The sequence below is a fragment of the Lichenostomus cassidix genome, chromosome 15 (assembly GCF_008360975.1).
Source record: "Lichenostomus cassidix isolate B80296 chromosome 15, HeHo_3.0, whole genome shotgun sequence".
Classification (NCBI taxonomy): domain Eukaryota; kingdom Metazoa; phylum Chordata; class Aves; order Passeriformes; family Meliphagidae; genus Lichenostomus; species Lichenostomus cassidix.
The window spans coordinates 9,056,277-9,082,561 of record NC_139496.1 but is presented as its reverse complement, the minus strand read 5'-3'; the positions used below and the strand labels follow the sequence as shown (position 1 = coordinate 9,082,561).

The 26,285-nt window shown below is 38.3% G+C and overlaps 1 protein-coding gene across 2 annotated transcripts in view; it reads left to right on the top strand.

The window, feature by feature from the left end:
* Nucleotides 1-26,285, top strand: part of SPECC1L (sperm antigen with calponin homology and coiled-coil domains 1 like) — a 61,945-nt gene that overhangs the window by 10,826 nt on the left and 24,834 nt on the right. For both annotated transcript variants that reach the window (XM_085075981.1, XM_085075980.1), the window contains exons 2-10: nt 2,932-3,121; nt 8,407-8,566; nt 9,319-10,952; nt 12,123-12,330; nt 18,108-18,181; nt 18,668-18,843; nt 20,062-20,228; nt 21,880-21,971; nt 25,878-25,968. In XM_085075981.1, the coding sequence (XP_084932107.1) occupies nt 2,969-3,121; nt 8,407-8,566; nt 9,319-10,952; nt 12,123-12,330; nt 18,108-18,181; nt 18,668-18,843; nt 20,062-20,228; nt 21,880-21,971; nt 25,878-25,968 (2,755 nt within the window). In that variant the 5' untranslated portion in view covers nt 2,932-2,968. The remainder of the gene's footprint in view (nt 1-2,931; nt 3,122-8,406; nt 8,567-9,318; nt 10,953-12,122; nt 12,331-18,107; nt 18,182-18,667; nt 18,844-20,061; nt 20,229-21,879; nt 21,972-25,877; nt 25,969-26,285) is intronic.

Genomic DNA, 26,285 nt, shown 5'->3' with positions numbered 1-26,285 from the left:
GGAGAAATTGACACAGAGAACCAATAAGTTCACTTGAGGAGTCTTAGTGAGCAGCTGCTTTTAGGTCCTTTAATGCTAATTGATGTCTTGTTCTTATTTTGTGTGACCCATTTGTATATGTTTTTCAGTTTTTAAACTATAATGACATAAACTTCTTTCAGAAAGAAAGTAATTATTAGAGCTTAGTTTCTCTGGAATTGAAACAGGAACAGTGGTACCTAACCCTTCTTGCCCTCCATGTATATTTGAAATTTCTGGAAAGGTGGTTCTACCTTTGAGTTTCAGTGAATCAAAGATAGTGGGTTTGAGTGTCAAATTTATGTATATTTTGAGTTAAATCTGTGATGAAACATGAAGATTTTATTTATCTTACATTGTTCAGTTTTGCCTGCTTCCATCACTGTTCTATGCAGTTGCTGTTCTTGAAGCAAATGCTGTGGCATGATTTCAGGAACTTCTCACGGATGAGAAACATTTGAGTTCACAGTCTTGTCACTGATGACTGCCTGAGAGATCTTGATAAGAGTTTAAATGGTTTGCACTGTAAAAGCTAATGTTAGCCTGCATTTCTTTCTGAGACCATCCATCCAGTGGGTTATGCTACTGTCTTACTGTAATAAACAGATCCAACTGTGTTTACTGTACATGCAAAGCTCCTGTGTGCTGTGTCTGGCTTTGCAAGGTGTGTCAGGCCTGAATGTGCTCTGTTCACCTGAGAAATGTGCATTGCAAGTGGCCAGTGCTGGGTGTCTCCGGGCCAGCCGGAGTCACTGCTTTATCTGCATTGCCAGGCGAGGTTGTCAGGCTTTGCCCAAATGTATCACAGTCATATCACTGCCAGTCCCCTAACCCTCCTTGGAGCACTGCCCTCTCATTCTGTGAGCTGTCAAAAAGTGATGGTTCTGATGGACTGGATTTAGTGCAAGTGTGTAGTTTTTCTTTGGGATAATTCTTTTAATGCAGTCAGCTTTCCTGCAAACTGTGCACTGAAAATTCATTTGGTTATTTCTCAAGCATGCTATGGGCAATTTATTTCTGTCTGTAGAAAATCAAAATACCATTCAATGGTAAAGATGCCAGTTTTACTGAACAACTCTATCCTCTTTAGTGGTTTCAGTTGAGTAAGATCAAAAGCACAAGTAAATGTTTGACTCATAAACATGAAAAAGGCAAGAAATAGAAGTGTGGCAACTTAGTTAGATGGTAACCAGTGTTACCATCTGCTTCTGGAATCTTAGTAGGCAGTTGTACCACGTAATATTATGTGTGTATAGCAAACATATTATCTTCATGGGGCTTTTCTGGTTTGGGTCTTGGATTTTTTAGGAGTGTCTCATTTCAAATTATCTCTCAGTTATTTAATCTTCTGTGAAGGCGTTCTGATTACTAGTAGCTGTATGGCAGGACCAGTGCATTTTTGACATTGTGATGATGAAACTGCAACAGCAAACAAAGTTTTCTGTGTCTGTTCATGCCAGCTTTCAGAACTAAAGGGAATCTGGAAGCTATAAACAAATATTTTCAGTGTCTTAAAATGAAGCTTCCTGTTGCTTCTGTTAACAGTACTTAGGGATCTGAGGAGGCAAAACTCTTGGAGTTTTACTGGCTTTTATGAAAGTCAGATTTGAAATATATTTGTGTGTAGCTGAGGTAGTGTTCAGAAGGAAGGAGTGTGTGTAAGGGTATGCTGTTTATTTTGTTAGCTGCAATTATTTAGTACTTCTGATCACTGTGTTGTTATGTCAAATGTCTTATGCATGCAGTCATCAGTTTGCTTTATGTGCCTTTGAAATGCTTCAGTTTTTAAGGGTTGGAAATGACTAGACATGTTTCATGCTCCTAATCAGCTGCAAGATACTGGGCTCAGATAGACCTGATCACTTACTTTCACCTGGAGTCTGTAAGACTGAAAGTGGAGTGGAGATGTCCTCTTAATCTTTTATCCCATGACATCTGACTCAGGGCGGTGAAGAAAACAGCTGCCAACTCTCGCTCTTGCAGGAGGAGAAGATCCTGATGTGTCTAGTCTTTCTGGTAGTCTGTGCTTCAAATTAGGGCTGTTCTGTGGCTGTTCTCCTCTTAGTCTGTGCTTCCTTGGAATTAGCAGTCATTGTGCTAACTGCAGTGTTTGGGTCTGCTGTGGCTGCTCCTGGTTTGGATAAAGTCAGCTTTGTTTTCTGGACTTTCATCTGTGCTTGTGGGTGGAATGGCAGTGCTGGCAGTGTCTGCTGGGGACAGCAGGCAGGGCCAGGCTGCAGCAGTGTCCTCACTGCCGGATGTCGAACCCAGCGAGCCACTTCTGGTTTCTTCTTGCAGATAATCCTCATAATCACACAACTTGTGTTAAATTTTGTAAAATTCCATGTGTTTATTATTGTGATTTTTAATAATAAATGGTTTGAGGGAATCTGAAATTTTCAGCTTCTTTGGATTTCTATAGAGTAAGTTTTTCCTCTGCAACTGCCATTTTTTCTCTCAGCACTGCAGTTACTGAGCTGGTGGTAATCTTTTCTCAGGTCCAGTGTTGTTGGTAGTTAAGCTGTTGCCTGAATACTCCCACAGTGTTTTCCTTCCCACAGTCAGAAATAAAGGACATTGCTCCCTAATAAGCCTTTCTTTTGCTGGCTAATGAGTGAACTCAACAACATGGGTCACTTATAAAATATCCTCAGTTCAATGCCATTTGTGGAACGAGAACTAAAAAAAAATAATTATAATTTGGAGTGGAGCTGTAGGAAGTGCTTAGTCCTTAGCAAAATTCCTTTTAAAAAAAAGGCAAATACCATTGGTCAGTCACATGCATTTTGTTTGGCTCTAATTTGTGGTCTTTGCTGCTCTTCTGGACTTCTGGTCTTAAATAGAACATTATAAAAAAAGACATTGCTTTTCATCTGCATTTTGTATTTAAAGTCTCTTTCTTTCTGCTTGTAGATTTGTTTGTAAATGCATCATAAACAGACAGCCCAGAATGAAGAAAGCAAGCAGGAGTGTTGGCTCAGTGCCCAAAGTGCCTGGAGTAAATAAAACTCAAACAACTGAAAAAGCCAAACCAGAAAACGGCTCCTCAGTGTCTGCAGTAACAAAACTCTCCAAAACTGGGACATCGGCATCTCTTTTGAAGGTAATAACCAGTAGAATATTCTGATTATTTATATTTTTTACTATAAAACTTTAAAAAGGGTAGAATTTCAGGCTTGTCTTTAATGCAGCTTAGACTAGAGACTGCATGGGTAGCTGGAGGGAGTCTGGGTAGTTACAGAGCACTGGGCAGGGTGACAGGATCTTGTGTGTCATTTGCGCTGTATTTTTCATACTGCAGGGTGAGATGGAGAGCAATGTGCTGTGCAGGACTTGGCTGTTCTGCAAGAAGAGCAGAGTGGAAATTGTGTTCTGATGAATGTTATTTGTGTGGTGTTATGCTTGAATGGTGTCAGTGACTAATGGGATTTGATAAGAGTTATTTACTAATTCTGAAAAAAGAGCTAATGAAGTATCTAACATGAGAACTCTTTTACATCAGTGATCCATGTTGGGTCAGTGCAGCTGAATTCTTCTGGCTGCTTTGGCCTTTGCTTTGTATTGAAGTACTGCTTGAGCTGAATTTTCACAAGTTGGTTCTTGCTCCCAGAAGAAGTTCAAAGGTAGAGGTTTTCTCTTACAGTACCAAAACAAGACTGTATATGTAGGAGCATATGGTTTCCAACAATCACATACTGAGGTGTGCTGGTGTGGAGCTTTCACCTGGGAGCTACCACATCTGGGTTGGATGGATGGTATGAGCCTGCCTGATCTGCCTCCTTTTCCTGGCATGGAAGCATGGCTGGATCCAGCTCCTTTTGCTCTCTGCAGCCCAGTGTGCAGTGCTGTGCTGCTGCAGCCCTGCTGCAAATGAAGAGAGCAAGGAACAGGGTGTCCAGCTGGGATCTGAACCACTGTCACTGACTCACAGGAAGCCACACAGGCCATTTAAGTAACTGGCAAATAAAGACCTAAAATTGAAGAAGTGTAAAGCTTGAGGTCTCTCTGTAAAAGCTCTGTGGGATTACTGAAGTCAGAAGGTGTGTTCCCTTTCTCTTCTTCCTTTTCTTTTAAGGAAGAATAGTTAATACTTTTGCTGATGAACTTGCAAGCCAGGTTTCAGGGAGGTTTTCTCCCAGTGCCCCTCCTTTCTTCCATCACCCAATGCATCTTGCAGTTTTGTAGCTTTAAATAATCTTTTGATGCTTGTTGACACTACTTATTTTATATTTCTAGAAACCTCTCAAAGCAACTAAAGTCCTTTGTAGTTTACTTATCAAGTTTCTTATGTCATACCTCTCAGGGAGATAAAGGAGGAGGATGATCTAACACTGAACAAATTTGACCCAGTATGCTTTCACAATTTTACTTATATTAGTAACACTTCTGGCAATGTTTGGGTGTGGGATCAGAATTCATGACAATTTATGTTTGAGGCACAATAAAAATTTTCTCTTGATTACTAAGGCTTATCTCAGGTTTATGTTACAGCCAGGCTTACTCATGCAGTTGGATGTCTTTTATGAGTTATGGTGCTGTTGTGCCAACTGTGTGGCTTCATGATAGTGATGAATCTTATCTTCCTTGAGTGTTCCATACTTATAAACTGATAAAGTTAGTTGTTTGTGGGGCTTTTTTGTTTACTGGCAATGATAAATCACATTTATAATTACTGGCTTGAAAGAAGTACCAATAAAAGTTGTATTTTTTAAAATAGTTTTTTGTATAATTTTATATTATATATTGTTGATGAAACATTTGGCCCATTGTTTTCCTCAGGGTGGTTGTAGGATATTCTCTTAGAGTTGATGAATGGGTGTGTGTTCTGAATTTCATTTAATATTCTTTGACAGAAAAAAATGCTGGCATTAAATAACTTTATTGCAACAGCTTACAGATTTATTCAGTCCTTTGATTTGGATATTGAGTGAAAGGCCCCTATTAAAGAGTGGAAATACAGTACTATAACAGTCTTGGTTCAGTCAGTAATAATGTTGCAAAATTGAAATTTATTTTGTAATTATAGTATCCCTTTCATGATAGAACTGTTGGCCAGTGTTCAGATTTGGGTGGGCTTCTTTCAGTGCATTGTTCTATATGTTTGTCCTTTTTTGTGGAATTTTCAAAGTGTGTGGACAATGAGCACAGGAAGAAACTGTGAGACCCACCCTTCAGTAGAGCTGAGCCTGTCCCTTGGTTGGTTCATTCTCCGGAGTTTTTGTCTCCCAGTTTGCCCAGGACTTGTGTAAATGTTCAGCACCCTACATACATTATTACTGCAGAAGTTTAACTGCTAGCCACTTCTAGTTTTTAATCTGTCAAAAAATACTCTACAAATCATGTGTTCTTATTTCTAAGATCATTATTTTTTGACTTCTTCAGCTAATGAGCTTGTGATCCTGCTAACACTCCCAACTGTAATTAGACAGCAGCTATACTTCAGACGAATTGCAAAATCCACTGTCCCTGAAAAGCCAGGACTTGGAGACCAATATTTGAATATTAAAAATTAGAGTATGTTTTCAGTATTCATGTGTCTGGGCTCCTATTCTGTTTGCAAAATGCAGTAACTTAATTACAGATTGTTGTGAAGTTTGATGTTTGAAAAACTCAAATGCAGCAACAGCAACCATCAAAGAAAATCCTAGGTAGGAATAATTATATATATATATAAAGGGATTTGAATGAGATGCAGTAAATAGGATATACCTGTTGAGACACTAAGATGAAATGAATTGTATAGGTCATTATTCAAGTTTCGTTGCACTGAAAGAAGGTAGTGAGAGGAAAACAATATGAATTGTATAATTACAAAGTGGTTTTTTAATACAGAAAATCAAAATAGGTCTGGATGAGCATTTCTAATTATGATATTTTCTAATTTTTCATATTTTAATGTAGGAGTCTTAATGCTAAGCATGATGGCACAGTTCTCAGTAAATGGTAAAAAGCTGCTTAATAAACATGCAACATTGCTTTTGCTTCAAATAAAAAGGTACACTACAAAAATACTTTGATTTTAAAAGTTCTGAATAGTTGCCATTGTGGAGCATTAAGAAGAGAGCTGCTGGTTTGTAATTTTGCCAAGGCTTTGCTTAATAGTTTTCTTTGCCAAGAGTATAATGTTACAGCTTTGAGAAACTGTTTACTAATTGGCTGCAGAGGAGGCAGTGTCTTCCAACCTAGACCAGAAATAGTTTATGGGTAAGTCAGAAGAAGAATGGCTGTCTTAAACTCTTTTGTTCAGCAAGGACTAGAGATGACTAATGTCTGAAAGTGTGTATTTGACTTAGTGGTTTTGTTTTTTTTTTAATTCAAGCTGAGTCACATCTTGACCTATTTGGCTTGATAACATGAACTTGTACTATAAGTGTCTAAAATCTTTATCTAATTTCCCCACTCTTTCAGCAGGGTAAAAATGCTGACAGCTCATAGTCTGTTTGAACTATCACATTTGCAGGCAGGTGGGCAGATTCAGCAGCAAAGCAGAAAATCACTGTTCTGTGCCATTTTGTAATATCTTGGTTGAGGCAATAGTTTCATCACAGGGTTGTTTCCCTCCCCCTCTACCCCCATGCCCACAAAATTCATTTCAATTAGATACAAAATCTAATTAGATGACAGGTAAACCGGGATTGTTGTACACCAGTAGTAGTTTGTGCTCAACCTATCCTGCCCGCATGAGCTGGATGGGCGTTGTGGGTTTTGTAGCCCTCTGCCATTTTTGTTCTCTGATTTATGTTCCCATTGCCTGTGCTGTCTGCACGGCTGTGTGACATGGCAGATCAAGGAGCTGGTCTGACTCCTGGGAGGAAGGAGCCCTTGGAAAAACCTTGTTTGCACAGCAAACAGTGGCATTTTCATAGCAGAAAAGCCAGCTTTAGATGCACATCAGACTAGATCCTTGGAGTTACTGTTTTCTTCCAGCTATAAAGCTTTTTAGAAGGCTATGTAATTTCTGACATAATTCAATGAAAACATTATTTTCCTAGAGGATTTTACCCTTACAAATAGATGTTTCTATCTGTAATTTTTCTGTATTTCTGTCAATTGCATGCAGTGCAAATATGTTCTCCTCCCAAGCTCCCTTTTGTTTTGCAGCTGCTCTTTGTAAATGGCACAGATCCCATCCATGCTCTTTCCACAATGTTGTGATCAGTGTTCCTAGCTGTTCTGGAATTGGCACTTACAAAAAGAGACTGTAGAGAATAGAGTGACATGCAACTATTTTTTAAATTAAGCAAGTGTACTTTTATTCTTAATGTATAAAATTGTAATATCTGGCATATAGTTTTTACTATGAATATGTGTGAGAGCTGGAAAATACAAACTTGCTGACATGATGTAAAGCAACTGGTTAACTCCTAAGTGCTACCTTTTAACTGGGATGTTGGAGGAGAGTTCAAATGTGTTATCCAGCTGAATAATACAGTTGCTCAAGGAATGCTGCTAGCACAGCTGTTTTCTTTTAAATTTTTTTTTCCCATATAATGGGAAAAATGTTGAGCATATTTTGATTGTTTCACCGTTTGAAAAATTGCATTTTGAAGAATATAAAGTCTGCCAATTAATGCTAAAGAGCTTAGTATTTCTTGAGTTTGCTTTACTCTGAAAGATGTATTCTCTGTTTCGGAGTCTGGTTGTTGAAAATCCTGTGCTTGCTGCCTTGTTACATTCCAGGCAGCTTTTGTGGCTAACAGTAGTTTCAGGAACAATCATATGAGGTTAGACAAAAAGTCCATCAAACAAATATGCCATCTCTGAGAGTTCCTAGAAAAGAACATGAAAGCAAGGCAAGGATATATGGTGAGGATGGCTTTTCTTCTGCCTCTATCCTACTCTCTAGCCATTTGTAGCTTCGTATTTTGAGCTAGAAATTGTATTTTGCTGATGTTGGATTGATTTTTGTTCTTCTTTGATTTGATCTTTTTGTTGTGAATTTGTCCAAGACAAAACATTTGATCATATTCAATTGGAGGATATTATACTACTTTCCTGGTATTTGGTGGTTTAATTATCTAAGAATTGCCTTCTTAGAATTTTCGTGCATAAGCAAACTTTCGGTTCAAAATTGCTAAGTTTTCCACCATGATGTGTTACTGTGCTTTAATTTTTTTTTTTCTCCTTGGTACTGAAACATTAAGAATTTTTGGGGGGGATAGAGAAGACTTGGTTTTAATGGTCACTCATATGTAAGGACTTAAAGTTCCGTTTCAGTTTACCAGCTCTGCACAGTGCAGTGCACTTACACTTTTCAACATTCTTGCATAGACACATGACTAGTCAAATATGTACTTTTAAAACTGAAGGAATCTTCAACAGAAGAAATGTTGGCTCTGTAGCCTTCGGGGCCAGATGTCTTAAAGCTGCTTCTTTCCTTTCTGTCAGACTAAGAGTAACGATGACCTCTTAGCGGGGATGGCTGGTGGCGGTGGAGTGACAATGACCAATGGTGTCAAGGCCAAGAAGAACACTTGTGTATCAACAGCATCTTCAGCTCCAGGGACAACCATGAACAGTCTGGAAAACAAACCCAAAACTATTGCAGGTAAACGGATATATTTATTCTTAAAGATGGAAGTTGTGGGGCTTTTTATTTTCATTTTATGTATTGAGGATCTAGGCTGCCTGCTGAAGTGCTCAGTAACATCATGGTCAAATCACACACCTTCTGTAGTAGTTTCCTGGTTTTAATAATGTAATTGCTTTTTTGGGAGGATGTTCCTTTTAATTTTTTCAGTGCTGACTATGCAACTATTATATAAAATAAAATAATTAATTTAGAGAATCATATATTTTTTTAAAATCATCTGTTTAAAAAATCCATGACACAAGCACTAAATCTCTAAGACGGCTTGTTACAGCGAACATTTTGGACATTCTGTATTGCATTATAGAAATAAAGTAAGAGCTTTATTAAGTAAGAGCTTTATTTAAGTAAGAAACTGTTCAGAAAAGTGAAATAATTTAGTGTGTTATCTATATGGATTGAAACAGGTCTTGCCTTGCATTGTTATGTTTTGGATTCAGTAATGCTTGCAAAGCTGTAAAGTGTCTGGAAATAAAGTAATAATAATCTATACTTATCTTTATGATAAGATAAGAGCAATGAGATGAAAATACAGAAAACTGAAAATGTTGAATATTGGGTTAATGTTTACTATGAATATTTTCTATGATGTGTATTTACCAGTGTGATTCAGAAAATCAGCCCACTGTGTTGCTGATACAAAGCACACAGCCTTCTGTGACAGATACTGTATTTTAAACTCACGTTCCTAACTTTCAAAAAACATACAGGTACCAGTTCCACAACTAAGCGTAGCACTTCATCTGGGAATAAAGAGTCAAGCTCTTCCAGAGAGAGAATCCGGGATCGTTCTCGTTTGAGCCAGAGCAAGAAGCTGCCTCTGGCGGGACAGGGGCCCAGTGACGCGGTGCTGGCAAAGCGCTCCCGCAGCCGCACCAACCCCGAGTCCGACATCCGGATGAGCAAGTCCAAGTCAGACAATCAGATCAGTGACAAAGCTGCACTGGAAGCAAAGGTGAACGATCTTCTGACGTTAGCAAAAACTAAAGATGTGGAAATCTTGCACCTGAGAAATGAACTGAGGGACATGCGTGCTCAGCTGGGACTCAACGAAGATCAGCTTGAAGGGGATGAAAAATCTGAAGAGAAAGAAGCCATTGTTGTCCATCAGCCAACTGATGTAGAGTCTACACTGCTCCAGTTACAGGAACAAAACACTGCCATCCGAGAAGAGCTCAACCAGCTGAAGAATGAGAATCGAATGTTAAAAGACAGACTAAATGCTTTGGGCTTTTCTTTGGAACAAAGGCTGGACAATTCTGAAAAGCTCTTTGGCTATCAGTCTTTGAGTCCAGAGATTACAGCTGGCAACCACAGCGATGGTGGGGGCACTCTGACATCTTCAGTGGAAGGTTCTGCTCCTGGATCAATGGAAGACTTGTTAAGTCAGGATGAAAACACTCTCATGGACAACCAACACAGTAATTCCATGGATAATTTAGACAGCGAGTGCAGTGAAGTTTATCAGCCACTGACATCAAGTGATGATGCCTTAGATGCTCCATCATCTTCAGAATCTGAAGGAGTACCAAGTATAGAAAGATCTAGGAAGGGCAGCAGTGGCAATGCAAGTGAAGTATCCGTAGCTTGTCTGACAGAACGAATACATCAGATGGAAGAAAACCAGCACAGTACGGCTGAAGAGCTCCAAGCCACACTTCAAGAGCTTGCAGATTTGCAACAAATAACACAAGAACTGAACAGTGAGAATGAAAGACTCGGAGAGGAAAAAGTAATCCTGATGGAGTCCTTGTGCCAGCAAAGTGACAAGTTGGAACACTTCAGCCGTCAGATCGAGTATTTCCGGTCCCTTTTGGATGAACACCATATTTCCTACGTAATTGATGAAGACATGAAGAGCGGGCGCTACATGGAGTTGGAGCAGCGTTACATGGACCTGGCGGAGAACGCTCGCTTTGAGCGGGAGCAGCTGCTGGGGGTTCAGCAGCACTTGAGCAACACTTTGAAGATGGCAGAACAAGACAACAAGGAGGCCCAGGAAATGATAGGGGCATTAAAAGAACGGAACCACCACATGGAACGGATTATTGAGTCAGAGCAGAAAAGCAAAACAGCTCTGGCATCTACCTTAGAGGAGTACAAGGCCACAGTAGCCAGTGACCAGATTGAGATGAACAGGCTGAAAGCTCAGCTAGAGCATGAAAAGCAGAAAGTTGCTGAGTTATATTCCATACACAACTCTGGAGATAAATCAGATATACAAGATCTGCTGGAGAGTGTCAGGCTGGACAAGGAGAAAGCAGAGACCTTGGCCAGTGGTCTGCAAGAAGAGCTGGCACACACCCGCAATGATGCCAATCGATTGCAAGATGCCATTGCTAAGGTAGTGCTTAAAAAGGTGTTGCATTCTGACATCTCATGTACACAATAACTTGTTAGTGGCCACTATAGTTCTTTCAGAAGTAAAGGATTAATTACAAGGTTAATTGGATTGCAGTAGTGTTAGGACTGATTACTTTCTCTTAACTTTTTTAATGAAAATGATGGCAGCATTTGAAACAAGTATATGGAGACATTGAGCTACAGGATAACTGTTGTGTTACTTTTTAAAAATATTTAAACTCCACAACTTATTTCAATGGCCAAACTTAAAGAGTATTTAAGATACTGTACTACTTTAGTGCTTAAATTGCATACCTTCTGCAAGACTTTATGTGCTGATCAGGTTTTGGATCAAAATGTTGATTTCCAGTTCTGGTTTGACCCAAATATTTCTAATTTGTGCAGTAGATATGTCTAGTAAAACATTTACTGTAATTTAATATAAAAGAAGGAATCACACTATATATTTAATAACTTTATGTACGCATTTAAAGGTATATCTTCCTGAAGAAACAATTTATGCCAAATTTAATGCATGAACTATATATTAGCTGCAAATCAAAATGTTAGTCATGATCACGAGCCTGTTAGAATCAACCTTAGTTTGGGGTGAGAAAATGTTAAAATAATCTTAATAATTAAAGTTGGGCAGTGAAAGTAAAAACCACTGAAACAGATGACTTAAAAGCAGGTTGTTTTTTTTTTTTGTCTATTAAACTTGGTGCCTGCTTGGATTGACCCACCCTAAGCCACAACCTAATTTCTCTTGTTTTCTGACACCCTGTTTTTGCTGTTGGGTTAATGTTCCTGTGCCTCTGTTACTTACGTTACACTTTTATGAGGTAGGATAAAGAAGCCTCTTCCCCTGCTCCTGAAAGGGAGAAGTCAGCTACCTCTTCCCTTCCCTGCTTTTGGTTTTTGGTTTTTTTTTTTTAATATAATATGCCTCTGAGAACTGCTTCAACTCACTAACACCTCACACACAAATATGAAACTTGCTTTTGGTTACATCACACAGATCCAGCAAGCTCTAAAATTAATGCACAAGAGAGCAGGCTTTTTCTGTTTTGTCAAGAGAAAGGGAAAGTAGATTTCCCCCCACCATTGTAAATGTGGTAGTTACAAAACTAAAAGTATGTTTAAGATACAGCTAAGATATATTCTTCTTCAGGTTGAAGATGAATACCGAGTGTTCCAAGAAGAAGCCAAGAAACAAATTGAGGATCTCAATGTGACTCTAGAAAAACTTCGTACAGAACTAGATGAAAAAGAGACTGAGAGGAGTGACATGAAAGAAACTATCTTTGAGTTGGAGGATGAAGTAGAGCAGCACCGTGCTGTGAAGCTTCATGACAATCTTATCATATCTGATTTGGAGAGTAAGTATTATGCATTTCTCTTGAGAGAAAGGATAATTTAAAAAACCTCAAGTAGAACACTGTAATATTGAAAATATTTTTACTTGTCTTTTGTATGACTGAATTCAAGTCTGGCTAGGTTTTGCAGAATCCTTACACACTAGGGGAAGACAAAAATCAAGTTGGCTTTGCTTTTCCAGACCCACTTAGCAGTTGGTGTGGGAATAAAATCCTATGAATAGAGAACAAATATGAAATCTGCTAATACTGTTTTTAAGTTGTTCTTCAAAGTAGAAAAACATGTAGTAGAAAACATGTTTACTGTGTATCTGTCTAGCTCTCTGTGCCTTAGTTGCCTTCTGATCTTGAAGACCTGCTCAGACATTCCTACCATGGGCTGGAATTCTGCAATTAGTCTCCATCTAAATAAGAACTTGGGCAACTCTTCCCTGGCAAGCTGTGTTTGCACAGGGCTACTTACAGAATTCAAATATTTGTTAGTCTTCCATGTTATTCAAAGATGAAACAAGATAGCAAAAAAACCAAAGCATGATTCCTTCTAACAAGGGAAATTTTCATAGAAAGGGCTTCAAATTGGTCTGCTATCAAGAAAAGTTAGTGTCTTAAGCAAGCTAAATTGTTTATTCAAGCTCAGTATCTTCAGACATGTGGCTGTGAGTGTTGTTTCCCTAAGCATCCCTTCTTTATCTTGAAAGGCAATCGCTGCTTCTCTTCACAAAATTCTTTGAAGTTTTTATTCTGCAGTTATTTTCCCTTTCTGTGTGCTAAAAGACAGCCATTTTGTAGCAAAGACTCAAAAAGGTTGAACACTTTTCTACTTGCTTTGTTTTGTCCATTAACTGAAATACATTCATACAGAGAGCAGCACTGTAGTCAAGCAGATAATCAGATATCTGCCTTAGCAATACCTGATTATTAGGCAGCTCTGATTTTAACATGCTTCTGCTTTTGGGGGTGCAAACCAGCTGTCAGATATTTAATTTGAGCTGGTAAAAATTCAGACAGACAAACCTCTGCCAGGGGAGAAATTCTCTGCAAAAATTGCAACAGTCTCTGTTATTCATTGCTCTTGAAATAGTTTGGAAAATTCTGCTGGACCAGCTGATGTCCTGACGTGATCCTTTGGGGAAGCAAGCTGTGTTTTAGTTCTATGCAGGAAAGAGAGTGGCATCTAGTGGCAGTGAGAGAGGATGGCACCCGAAGAATTGCATAAACTTTAAAAAGTGTATTTTTTCTGGCAACTTTAAAACACTGTTCACTGTGGGTTCATAATTAAATCTCATGCAGGATTTTTTTCATGGTAGCCTCTAAATACTGACAGCATAGAACATCATGAAAAATCTGGGACTTAGAGGTAGTACATACAACATTTAAAAGATAGAATTCTAGTAATTTATATTAAAGTGACACAAAATGGAAAATTATAACTTAAAAAATATACCAAACCCAGATTTTACACTTAGGAGAAAGATGCCTTATAGATGAGGTGGTGAGTGTTCATTGAACTTAATGATGAATCAACACAAATAGTAATGTAGGAATGGGAAACACTCCAAGCACTGGTACTTGGGGCACACTTCACTGTGGACTTTTCAAACACCAAAAAGAGGCACAATGAACTTAGAATGGAACATTTTTCACAGTAATCTGTGATGGACTGGCACATTTTAGCTGTTAATATGTCAGCCTGCAGAAGCAGGGATCTCTTTGATGTGTGCAGTGGGATGCGAATTGCATTGATTAAAAACACACAGGATGTTCCTGACATCCATCCAGATGTGGTGGGAGCTGCAGTCGTTGCAGCTAAGCTCATTACTGGGGGGATGAGGAGTTTTAAGCATAGTGATTGAAGGGCCTGGAGGAGAAGCCTAATGAGGAGCAGCTGAGGGCACTTGGTTTGTTCAGCCTGGAGGAGAGGTGACTGAGGGGAGACCTCCTTGTGGTCTTCAATCTCTGCTCTCTCTGAGGTGACAGGATTTGAGGAAATGGCTGGAGCTATGTTGGGGAAGTTTAGATTGGATACCAGGAAAAGGTTCCCTCCCCCAGAGGGTGGCTGAGCACTGGAAGAGGCTCTCCATGGCAGTAGTCATGGCCTCAGGATTGACAGAGCTCAAGGAGTGTTTGGCACAGGGTGGGATTGTTGGGGTGACCCGTGCAGGGCCAGGAGTTGGACTCGATGAGCCTGATAGGTCCCTACCAACTGAGGATATTCTACGATTCTACTGTATGTAAAACGTCTAAGAAATATTAAAATAATCTGTATGTTTTATATCCTCCCTACCATGCTGAGCTGAAACAGGCAGTGGAGAAGGAAGGGCAGGCAGTGGGGAAGGCAGACACTGCACTAGGTGGCGCGTTCCCTCTGGGTTTCACTTCTGACTCCCAGAAACTTTCAGTAGTCAGGTAGTCCAGCTGTCACATTAGTCATCCTCAGTAACTAAGGGGGAAACAGAAACCTGTTATTCTTCCAAGCAGTTCATAGGAGTTGGTGGGGAAATTTGTTCCAGAAAATTTTGACTCCTGTTGTGTAGAAAATGTGCATTTGCAGGTTAGCTTACCACTTGTCAGGGTTTTCTTCTGAAGCACAAAAACCATCATAGCTTGTTCTCTTAGCACAGGGTGCATGTGCACGTAGGTTCTCCTAGTCTGTAACTATTTAAGTCAGTAAATTTTTAAGACAAGGGTAGGTGAGCTAGAAGGTGGATATATTTCTTGTTCAGTGAATAGTTCTTTTATGGAGCTGACAGTGCTAGTTTTAATTCTGCTATAACTCATTTGAAAAGGATTTTGACAGCAGTTATGAAATGAAATGTTTACATTACCATATTTAGGCATTTTCTAACATAGTGTTGGAAAAGTCAATAGGATGTTCATTTTTTGTTTGTACTTTTTTTTCTTTTTTTTTCTTTTTTTCTTTTTTTTTTTTCTTGGCTAAAGGCAAACCCTTAAAAAGTCAGCTTTCTTTCTGTATAGATGCACTATCTGACATGATGAGCTCAAAAGCAAGATTGATCTACAAATTGCCTGAGCTTTGTTATTTGTACCCAGTACCTCTTCCTTACGGAAGGAAGCTGTAGTTCTTAAACTACTCTGTGATTAGTGTGGTAACTACTCTGTGTAGCCATTTCTATGCTAAAGAATCGAAATGCTCTCCCAGTATAAGGCACACCTGTGTAACCAGTACAAAAACTGTGGGAGTGCCCATTGTGGATTTGCTTGTGTCAGGATTACTTGATTTAATGTCCCTTCCCAGGAACTGTCATGTCATTTTTTCTGAAACTACTGCACGTGTCTGAATATTCTAAGTATTTTTTCCCTTATTTTCTCACCAGAGACTATGGAAATTAAACAATTGAACATTGATAACTAATTTTTATTTCATAGTGATAAATTCTAACTGCTAGTTATAATGAGTAAAATTTACAAATACAGAATATAATGATACCTGTTCTCTAGTAGCTTTACAAAATTCAGATTATATCTTAGTTTCTTGCTCCCACCCGCAGCCCTAGTTGTAATGGTTTTCTTTTACCATTTGTAGTCTACATGTCTCATAATTTAATTTTTCTGCCTTTTAGGTAGAGGCAAGGCCTTGTCAAACTGTGGTTTATATCAATATCATTTTGTGAAATGTAGATGTGATTTGATCTCGCAGTAAAATGCGAGCAGCTTGCTGATTTGCCATTTTTGATTATCCTGTTCATTCATCAGAAGAGTCTCCTTGTTCTTCATTTATCCTAACCTGTAGTTACTTTTCTCTCTGTCTTCTTTGTTGTCTATGATCCTTAAAAAGAGGAGACTGGATAATGGTAGAAATACCTGTCCTACCATACTGAAAATTCAGGGATGTGGAGGTGGAAAGGGTTTGTGTGTGTTAGAGAAGAACATGGAGTTTGTGAGGATGCAGAAAGGAAAGATGCCACATGGCAGCTTCTACCTATTTTGACTACTTGAATTTTCAGGCTGTAGTTGGTGGAAGAGGTGAAATGACTTGTATTAGTCTGAATTTCTCACTGCATTTTAAATTCAGTTGGAATTTGGTGGGTTTGGGTTTTTTTTAATCTCCTTGATTGGTTGAGGGAGGAGGGAGAACATTATTTTCCAGCAACTGCTGTGAACTGCTCTGTATTGTTTATGGTACCTGCAGAATATTCAGACCATTGTGTTTTACTTCAAAGCATAAATACACTAAAATTTAATGGTGCGTTTCATAACTCACAGAAGCTCCAAACAATGGCACTACACAAGCTTTAAAAACTGTGGGTGCATTTATGGTTTCTGGTTTGTGGTTATTTTTAGATAGCTTGCTTTTAGCAGTACTGCAAATTTTGTTTTTAAAAACATTTTTTCTTTGAACTGTTTTAAAAGTCAAAATGAACATCGACTTGATTTGTTCCAAAATGTATTTAAAGGAAAGGGTGGGGGGAGCAAGTTTTATAACTTTGACCTAAAGCTGGCCTCTTAGTTCTGAATTTAGCTCAAACACGCTGTGTATAAAAAGACAAGCTAAAAATTGGAGTGGTTTGCTAAAGTATCATGGTAGCATGAGATTTGAGTGGCCCACCCTGTAGGCTTATCTTCAAAGCTTAAAGATCAGCTGAGTGCAACTTAAAATGGGCAGTCTTACAAGGAGGAGATAAATACAGAAGTGTCTGTCTAATTTTAATGTTCCACCTTTTGCAGGTCTGAAAGGTTATCATGTTTTCAGGCCAACTGAGGTTTATGTGATTCTTGTAAAGAAATTAACTGTGAAATAAAAAGTCCCTGTATTTGGGGCTGTGGGGAGAGCTTTTGTGTTTTGAACAGCCTAAATGTATTAGGCATATTCTGGAAAGAGTATTACTAATATACAGGAAAAATATTTGTTTCCAGCAGGTGTTGGAATAATGAACCTGAACTAAAAAGTGCATTTACTCAGTTGCTCCATCATTTTTACAGTTTTTATAGTCACATGATGCTATAGAAATAAAACATCCTAGAATCCAAGGATCAGTGAAGTGGCACGCTAATTAGGAATTTATGCTGTGTTCTTCTTCATTAGTTGCTTAGTTTTAAGAATGGAGTAATCAATCACATTGTCTTTGTGTATTGAATAAAGTCACAAATGAATAATAATTGCAGTAGCCAGTCTGTCAGACGCCACACAGGAGCTGGTGGTGATCGGGCTGTGAACCCTTTTGTGTGGCTGCTGACAGATTTAGGGGACCATCTCTCTCATAACACGAGCTCACAGACTGTTTGGCCTTTTGCTGTAAATATAGTTTGCTTTGACCTCAAACAGTAGCTTGATAGACAAGAATGTCAGATTCTTGGGGACACGAGTTCAGTTTTATCCCTGTGGAAGGCTCGGCTGCGAGTGTTATGTCAGCTGCTTTGTGGCAGGAATTAAACTGTGAATCAAAAGCCTTTGTGTAGCTGCAGCTTATGTTTGAGGAGGGAAAACCCCCAGACATCCATGTTTTTAGGATCCTTTAATGTTAAATTGTCTATCTTGTTTACTTTGTTATTGCTTTGTCATTTTAATATTGTGATTTGGGATTTGTTAAAGAATTGGATTTGCTTATGCTACTGCCCTTACCAGTCACAGAGGAGTGTGTATCTATTAGCACCCTCTGGCAAATTATTCCTTCTCATACTGTTTTTTCAGATGTCTTTTGTTATAAATGTGTATTCTCTGAGTAAGTCTTCAAAAGCATTTGCAGGTCTTTTCAGTTACTCATTTTTAAGTAAATAAATCCCTGACTAAGATCTTACAGGGAATTTAACTTTCTTTCCAGATACAGTTAAAAAACTTCAAGACCAAAAGCATGACATGGAAAGAGAAATAAAGAATCTTCATAGGAGACTCCGGGTAGGTAAAAATGTAAAAAGTCAATAAATTGTAAGCTTAGAATGTTGTAAGACCAGCATGTGAAACTGTGAAAAGATAATATGATTAGATGTAATACCATTAAAATAATTACTTCTGAGACACAAGCATCATGGGAATATATTTACTAACCTACAGACACTAAACAATGCTAAAAATTTCTCGGTGTCACAAAGATAGGGTGTTGGGCTTAGGAGAAAATGTTCCTGTGTATTTTGATGTAGTGTTTATTATTAAATATTTTTCTCCTCCACTTTGAACATGTTATTTGTCTCCAGAAAGAAATTCATGACTTTCAAAATCTAGTTACTTCCAGCAAATCTCTTCAATTTAACTTGTAAGTTAGGTTGTCCCTTACACTGGATGAGTGCTTCTGTCATTCCTGTAAATTGTTTCCTTTAGCAACATAGGAAAACTATGAATAATAAGGATAACTTTTATTTTTAACTTCCAAAATCATGCTTCCAGGAGGAGTCAGCTGAATGGCGTCAGTTCCAGGCAGACCTGCAGACTGCAGTGGTTATAGCCAATGATATCAAGTCAGAGGCCCAGGAAGAGATTGGCGACTTGAAGCGCAGGTTGCACGAAGCTCAGGAGAAAAATGAGAAGCTCACTAAGGAGCTGGAGGAGATAAAGTCACGCAAGTATGCAAATGACAACAGGGATATGTGGTCTCTTCTGCAGGGCAGGGGCAATTTTAGAAATTTAGTTTCTTAATTACTGAGACTCCAGAAGTTTGGAAATCCTCTCACTGTGAGGATCCATACTTCAACAAGCTGCTTTATGCTGCTTTCTGCGGTCAAAACAGGTACACTTACAGCAGCAATATTGGTTTCTTTATACTGTATACTTCATCCACCCAGGGTTTTACAAAACCAGGTTGCAGTGGAGGATTTTTCCAGTTTAACAGCCAAACATGACTTTGCTTTCCACAGTGTGGAAAACAAGCTGTGTTGGCTTTTCTGTACCATCATTAATATTACTAACAGCCAAAGCTTTTGGTGTGGTTAAAAACACAGCTGGGTTTTTACCTAAGAAGAAACCTTCATCTAGTTCTGCATATAACTTGTACTGTTTTCTTGTCACTGATAATTAGAGATGCTTTGTATATTAAAAAAAAATAATCCAAATTGTAATGTATTATGGCTTGGATTAGGTGCTCCAGTTGTTTAGAAACTGAGTTATATGTCTAAAAGTATTAAAGTCCTCAAATAGGAACATCTTGGACAGCACCATTTGAATCCTGACTACATTGTCTCTAGGGATCAAATACATGTATAGCTTACAGCAATCATGTTTGTGATGTGTATATAGTAAACTTTTTTTTTCTACATAAAGGGGAACTTTGTAGGATTTACATTACATTTAACCCAACATCCAGTAGGATAGGAGATAGCACAGGCTGCAAAACTTTAGGAAAAGCTGATGCTGCCTAAAGATGTATGCCAGAAATGTATTCTTACCTCCTTAGTATTAATTTAAATTATTTGCCATTTATTCAAGTAGAAAAAGATTCTTCCCTCTGAGGTGATTATTTTCTTGTGAAATGGTGAAACCCTTAACTCTCAGTTTTTTCCATCTGTGTGTCTGAGAGAGAGAGATAGGAGCAGGAATTAAGCCTTATATCAAATATTTATTTGATAGATTTTTTAACCAGATGCTAAGCTCTGTTGCTAACAAATAGTAAAACTTACAATGATAATCTGTTTCTAAATTACAGTGGAAAGAAAGCTAGGTTAATGTAATGACCAGTTTGGACCATAGATTTTAATTTGACTTGAAATTTGTATTGATTTTTTTTTAAGACTTTGCATGTTCAAATGTTTTTAAAATACCCTAAATGAGGTGCACATTGACTTCAGGCAGGAAGAAGAACGTGGCCGAGTGTACAATTACATGAATGCAGTAGAGAGAGATTTGGCAGCTCTGAGACAAGGAATGGGCCTGAGCCGCAGATCCTCCACCTCCTCAGAGCCAACTCCCACTGTGAAAACACTCATCAAGTCCTTCGACAGTGCCTCCTCCCAAGGTGAGCTCCACCAGCAGGGCAGCAGCTGGACCAGGCTGCCCTTCTGCATGGCTGGCATGGTCACCTCTGATGCCTCAGCTAATTCAGAGGCAAACTGCTTTGTCTTGTCATGGCCTGCCAGTGATGGCTGTGACAAAGCAACCCAAACTGGATTGCAGCACAGATTGTTCACTGCAGTTAAGTGCAAGCATCCTTTTTTTGTCTTGTCTTTATTTTTCTCTTTGCTGTCGCATTGCCAGTGACTCATATGCTGGATGCTTTGATTCAGTGCTCCTGTATATTAGAAATACATAAACACATATGACACACATAATTATAGCTGGAAGCACAGCTGATTTCAGCCCGATTATTAAAATGTGAACTTAATGTACCAAATTAAGCATTCTAAAAGCCATGTAATAGCTAGAGCTGAGTTTATTTCTTTTATTAACTTACATTCTTATACTCAGAGCACTGATAAAAGTTAAAAGTAAGATCCAGCCAGTATCACCTATTGAAAGATATAGGGAATATTTTCTAAAATGAAAGGAGTCTCACTTTTGAGACAGTGGACTTTGCTATGATTCTGATTATGGGAATGAGTGTTGTTCTTCTTTATAGGTGAGCAGAATAAAGAGTCCAAGTAATTGCTCTGAAATGAGAAACACTTGCGTTTCATCTTTAGCTGCATATGAGACCTTGTGTGGATCAAAATTTTTCCCTTGTCTGGTCTTTGGGTTTTGAATTTCATGCCCAATAAAGTCACTGTAAGTCTCTAATATAAAAAGCCTTGGTCTGTAGTAGACTGAGTTAGCAGAGACCTACAGTACAGTACTGTCCACAGCAGAGCTGCTTTTGACTGCTTAGAACCAGGAAGTTTAAGATGTAGAACCATCTCTGTTATTTGAGGATTCTGTAAATGCTTCTATTCCCATCTTTGCTCTTTTTGTTCATAGGTATTTACAGTTTTTTACTTTTCGAGTGTTAATTTAGAAGGTTTTTTTAGTGTGTTACTGGAGGAAGGTTCTTTCTTGCCAGAGTTAGTTTGGTTAAATGATAAATCCCCTCTCCCTTCTTTGGAATCTTTTATTTCAAGGTAATATCTGCCTTCTACATCAGCATTCATCTGATCATGCTGTTAAATAATCAGATAACTGATTCACCAATTTAGAATTTTTCTGGTTTTATACATTTCTAAACATGTTACTTGTTTAATCCCAAAATCTAAGGTATATAATATCTAGTACTTGTGGACTTTGATTAGGAACTAGAAAGGAGAAGCAGGTGATACTGTTTATCTTTCTTGTCTTACTGGCAGAGCCAGGAGCCTGCTGCTATCTCTTTAATTATCTGGAGATCAGAGAACAGTAATGCCATAATTTACATCTGCCAAGGTAATAGTATCCTGCACCTTAGCCTTGTCCACCCCCAGCAAACTTATGCTTTTACCAAGGATGATAGAAAGACAGAAAATGAAGGTAATTGCAGAGGAGTAAATGTGTAGGCATACTTTCAAATGACTTTTCAGTCAAATGCTAATTGAAATTCTGAAAGTGTGATCTGGTAAAACTAGTAATGTAAAGTACAAGGTGAGAGTTGGCTTTAGCAGTCTCCTGTTGCACTGCAGAGCAGTGTCATGCTCATGATGGCTTCCTTTCCACGTTCCTCCTAGTTCCAAGCCCTGCTGCTGCCACAATTCCTCGCACTCCCCTGAGCCCAAGTCCCATGAAAACTCCCCCGGCTGCTGCTGTATCCCCTATGCAGGTGGGTGTTTTATGACTGCATTTAATCCTTCTCTGTGAAGAAGATTGTGTGAAACTACAGGTGATAACATACAAATATTGGCTGACTTGCCGGGGAAATAATGATAAAATGTTGCCTTAAGTAAGTAATTACTCTTCAGTCTAACGAGAGTCTTTCACTGAGAACCACGTTGGAAATTTGTAAGTTCTTGTTAAATACTCCCAACCATTGCTATTCTTGTGCTACTGAAAAGCGTGAGAGGAAGACTTTACCTGCATTCCTTAGTTTGAGAGTTGCTGTTTGTCAGTTCTTCGTCCTGTGCCTGGCAGGGAAACAGCAGTAATCCCTTTTGGCAGTGGTCTGAGATCTCTGCAGTCTGTCAGCAATCATCAGTGTAAATGTATCTTCCAATACAGGCCTGACAAAGGAGGATTGAAATAATTGCAACTTTATGATCTTTGTTCATTTTGTACTGACAGCGTTTGGCCAGTGGGTGATGGTGCTGTGTATTTTGTGCTGTCCCTGCTGAAGCTTTGTCCTTTTGATCAGCTGCTGCAGGAGCCTGGGTGCTCTGAGACGGCATTGTCAGGACTCTGATGTTCCGCTTTGTATATCTTTGCTGGTTTTTTTTATCTCACTTGCTGTGTGAAATGAAATTTTGGCAGAAGGCAACAAGTTTAAGGACAAAGCAGTTGGGACCGGATTCATAAAGAAAAATCAAAGAATGTACTTTGTGTTTTACTCCTCTAATATCAGTAATTCTCCTGTTGCCTTCAAGATATTGCTATCCAGAAGTTCCAAAACTTGATTTTTACTGTAGGTCAACATAATTATTTGGTAAGAGATTCTCTCTGCCTGAACTGAGGGCTCTATATCCATATTAGCTTTTAGTCCTCAAGGAACAATACCTGGAACAGACTGACCTCCTGTGCTTAGACTAGTGCAGCTTTTATTCATTTAAAAGTGAATTTCATGAAACAAATAGATAGCCTTAAAGCAAAGAGAAAGAATTAAATGTTTTTTTGTGAGAGCTTCTGCTACTTCTTGTGGTTCAGTCACTCTTGACAGCAATTTTCTAAATTAGTTAAATGTGACAAGTTCGCTGACAGATGCTTTGTTCCTATTGATCTGTCTTTATATTTCTGTTTATTTCTGTGCTCTTGTAGGAGGAGGCAGACTTAATGTCATGTTTTAAAGGGCTGAACCAGAGCTTTGGCAGACAGAAGACTTTTCGGTGAAGCCTAAGGCTTATCTCACTTTATTTACCTGTAAATTTACCATGAACCAAAGTAATCTCTTAGAATACTGCAAAGCTGCTCAGGTTTACAGCTCTTGTTTGATGTTCTTGGTCTGCCAGAATTACTTGAATTTTGAATTCAACTTCTGGTATAGACCCAAGTCATTAACAGCTGGATACTCATTAGTGGCAAACATTGCCTGAAAAACAAAGGGGAGGGTGTGTAAATGAAAACAGCTTCTATTGTCTCTCTGAAGAGAGGTGGTTTTCTTCAAAGTGCTTGTAATTATCGAGAAGGCAATTGGGTTTCATGACCTCAGTTATGTGAATTGCATTTAAAGGATATTTTCTGCTCAAGAGAGAAGGGGATTGAGTTTTCTTTGTTTTCATATTGCTGCCTCATTTTCTACTGTTGTGTTCATTGTGATTTTTTTTAAACATTTTTTGTTTGTTTCTGCTCCCTTGCAATTGAAAAGCAAGATGTTAATAAGTAATCACAATTTGAATTGACCTATTAGCTCCCACCTTATAGAAGTCACCCATCATTTAAGGTCTTTGAGGAAAGATGGATCTCTGTATCTGTTGCAGTGTTTATTATCATTAATCTCAGTTGCTTTTAAATGCTATCACAGGGGAAATTTACATGGGCACCTACTGAGAAACTGGCACGGTGCTGAAACTGTGATAAGATTGGTTGTGAAAAACATGGTGGTTCAAGTGCAGATGCATCAACCATGTGCTTTGTCTTTGAACTGTGTCATGAATTTCCTCAGTCTTGAAGAGTTTTTGTTTGCTTGGTTTGTTTTCTTTACAGCTGTGTGTGTATGTATAATGAGATAGATTCTTGGATATATTTTGCAACTGAAAACAAACAAACAAAATCCTTTCTGGCTTCAGGTCCAAGCCTGCAGTGGAACATAGCTGTGTTTTACTGTGGCTTCTAGCAGTAGTGCAGAACAATTTAGGAAGAGTGGTATGAAGAGAATGCTCTCCAGAATGTGAAAACAGCCCTGCTGGGTTAGCCTGAAGCTTAGCTGGTCTGGTATGCCACTGGAGTGACCAAAGCAGATGCCTAGGGAGGAATATAAAGACAAGGGAGTTTATCTGCTGCTTTCCCTGGGTGCTTACTTTTTCCAGGGTTGGGGAGATGGAATGAAATTTCTTACTTTGGTATAGTTCTTGTCCTTTACCTGGGAAATGTTTGGGGTTTTTTTTAAGTAGGTGATGTAAGTGTGAAATACCAGCTCTTGGGGGAAGCTGTTGTGGGCATTTCTGTGCATGGCTCACAATCACTGTCACTGTCACCTGCACATTTAAAGGTACAATCTTTGCAGTGCATGTGCAGGACATTGGATATATGAATTGATGAAATTCTTCATGCTGTATGTTGGCAGTTCTTGCCATTTGATTTCTAGCATAAAAGCATAACTCTAGTTTGACTCACAATAATGAATATGTAGCCCTGTAATCCTGCCTGTGCCATGGGATGCTGTAAAGTATATACTGTTAACTTGTTTTAATCACAGTGCTGGATTTGTCTGTCTTGCATACATAATTTGGCATGAGAAACATCTGACCTTTGGTATTTTATGAAGATGAGACTCATTTAACCTTCTCATCTAATCTTGGACCAGATGGAGACCTGAAAGAGTTTTCAGGATAAACACATTAGAGGACTGATTATGATTAAATATTGGAATCTAATGGAAAGGACAGGGTGAATAAAGAATGAACTATTATTTGCAATAGGCTCTTTGAAATGATTAATTTAAAATAATTGTGGGCGATCCTCCATGAGTCTTCAGCAGCTGAATCTGAGTTTCAGTAACTATAAGGATAATTATTGCTTTGTACAGTTCACTGTGTGAGACTAAAATGCTTATTTTAGTCCTATTCAGTGAGTACTGAATTGTGTGCAAGTCTTAACATAGCTGTGATCATGTGCTTGCTAAAAGCCATGTATTGCTAAATATTTTACATAAAACTTGAAAACAAAATACTCAATTCCTAGCTATTTAGAGGAGAACAAAAATTAAAGTGACCGGAGAAGGCAAAAAAAATTGTTTGTGCTTCGTTACATATTTGACAAATAATTAACAAAATGTGTCTCTCCATTTGTTCCCAGAGCATCTCAGTTAAATAGGTGGGAACAAAAGCTTTTGACATGCTGAATAAACCCCATCTTTTCAGTATTGTGTTTCTAAGCAAAGAGTGCTTTGGGTCACTCTACCCAATATACCATTAACCCAGCTTTCCAGGAAGAGACACAAAGCTGTAAAGGCTTGTGTTAATAACACAAATCAAGCACTAAAACCTTGGCTATATATAGGGGGTCATATTGGTTTGAATAAACACACCAAGTTTAACCAGAACAAGTTTGTTCAAACAAAATATAAATGAAGGTGAAAATTAATACAAAAGCTGCAAGAGAATTCACAGCCTTAATATTTAACATTGGTCTGAGGTACAGGTTTCAGTTTAAAGAAGTAAATGTTACAGTATCAAGGCATAGTCAGATTGGCAAAAATAAAGGTTTTTAAAGTAAAGAAGTAAAAATTTTCAAAGGTTATTTTTGTAGATACTTTAAGTTAGTAATAATGTCATATCTGAGTTTCTAAAGCTGATTCTGCAATTCCACATTTATTTTATACCTTCCACTTACGTTTGACACAAATATTTTTCCATTTCAGAGGCATTCCATAAGTGGGCCAATCTCGGCTTCAAAACCCCTTGCTACACTGACAGACAAAAGACCAAGCTATGCAGAAATTCCTGTTCAAGGTATTGATTCAAGTTCATTTAAACTTTGTTTTTAGCACTGCTATTAATACTTTTTTTAAAAATCATTTAGCATCCAAAGCATTAGCATGTTACATACTTTTTATTATCAAAATATCTTTGTAGAATATCTCATGTTTGAGTTCTTTTTACTTGTGTTTCATCACATGTTGTGGTGTAACATAAAGATACATTTTTGAATTTTCAACAGAACCACAATTGCATGCTGATAACTTGGCGTTATCCTGACAATTTTTTAGTGTGTGCATAAACTAAGATCATTTGTAAAATCAAGATAAGATAATTTCAGGGACATGTCT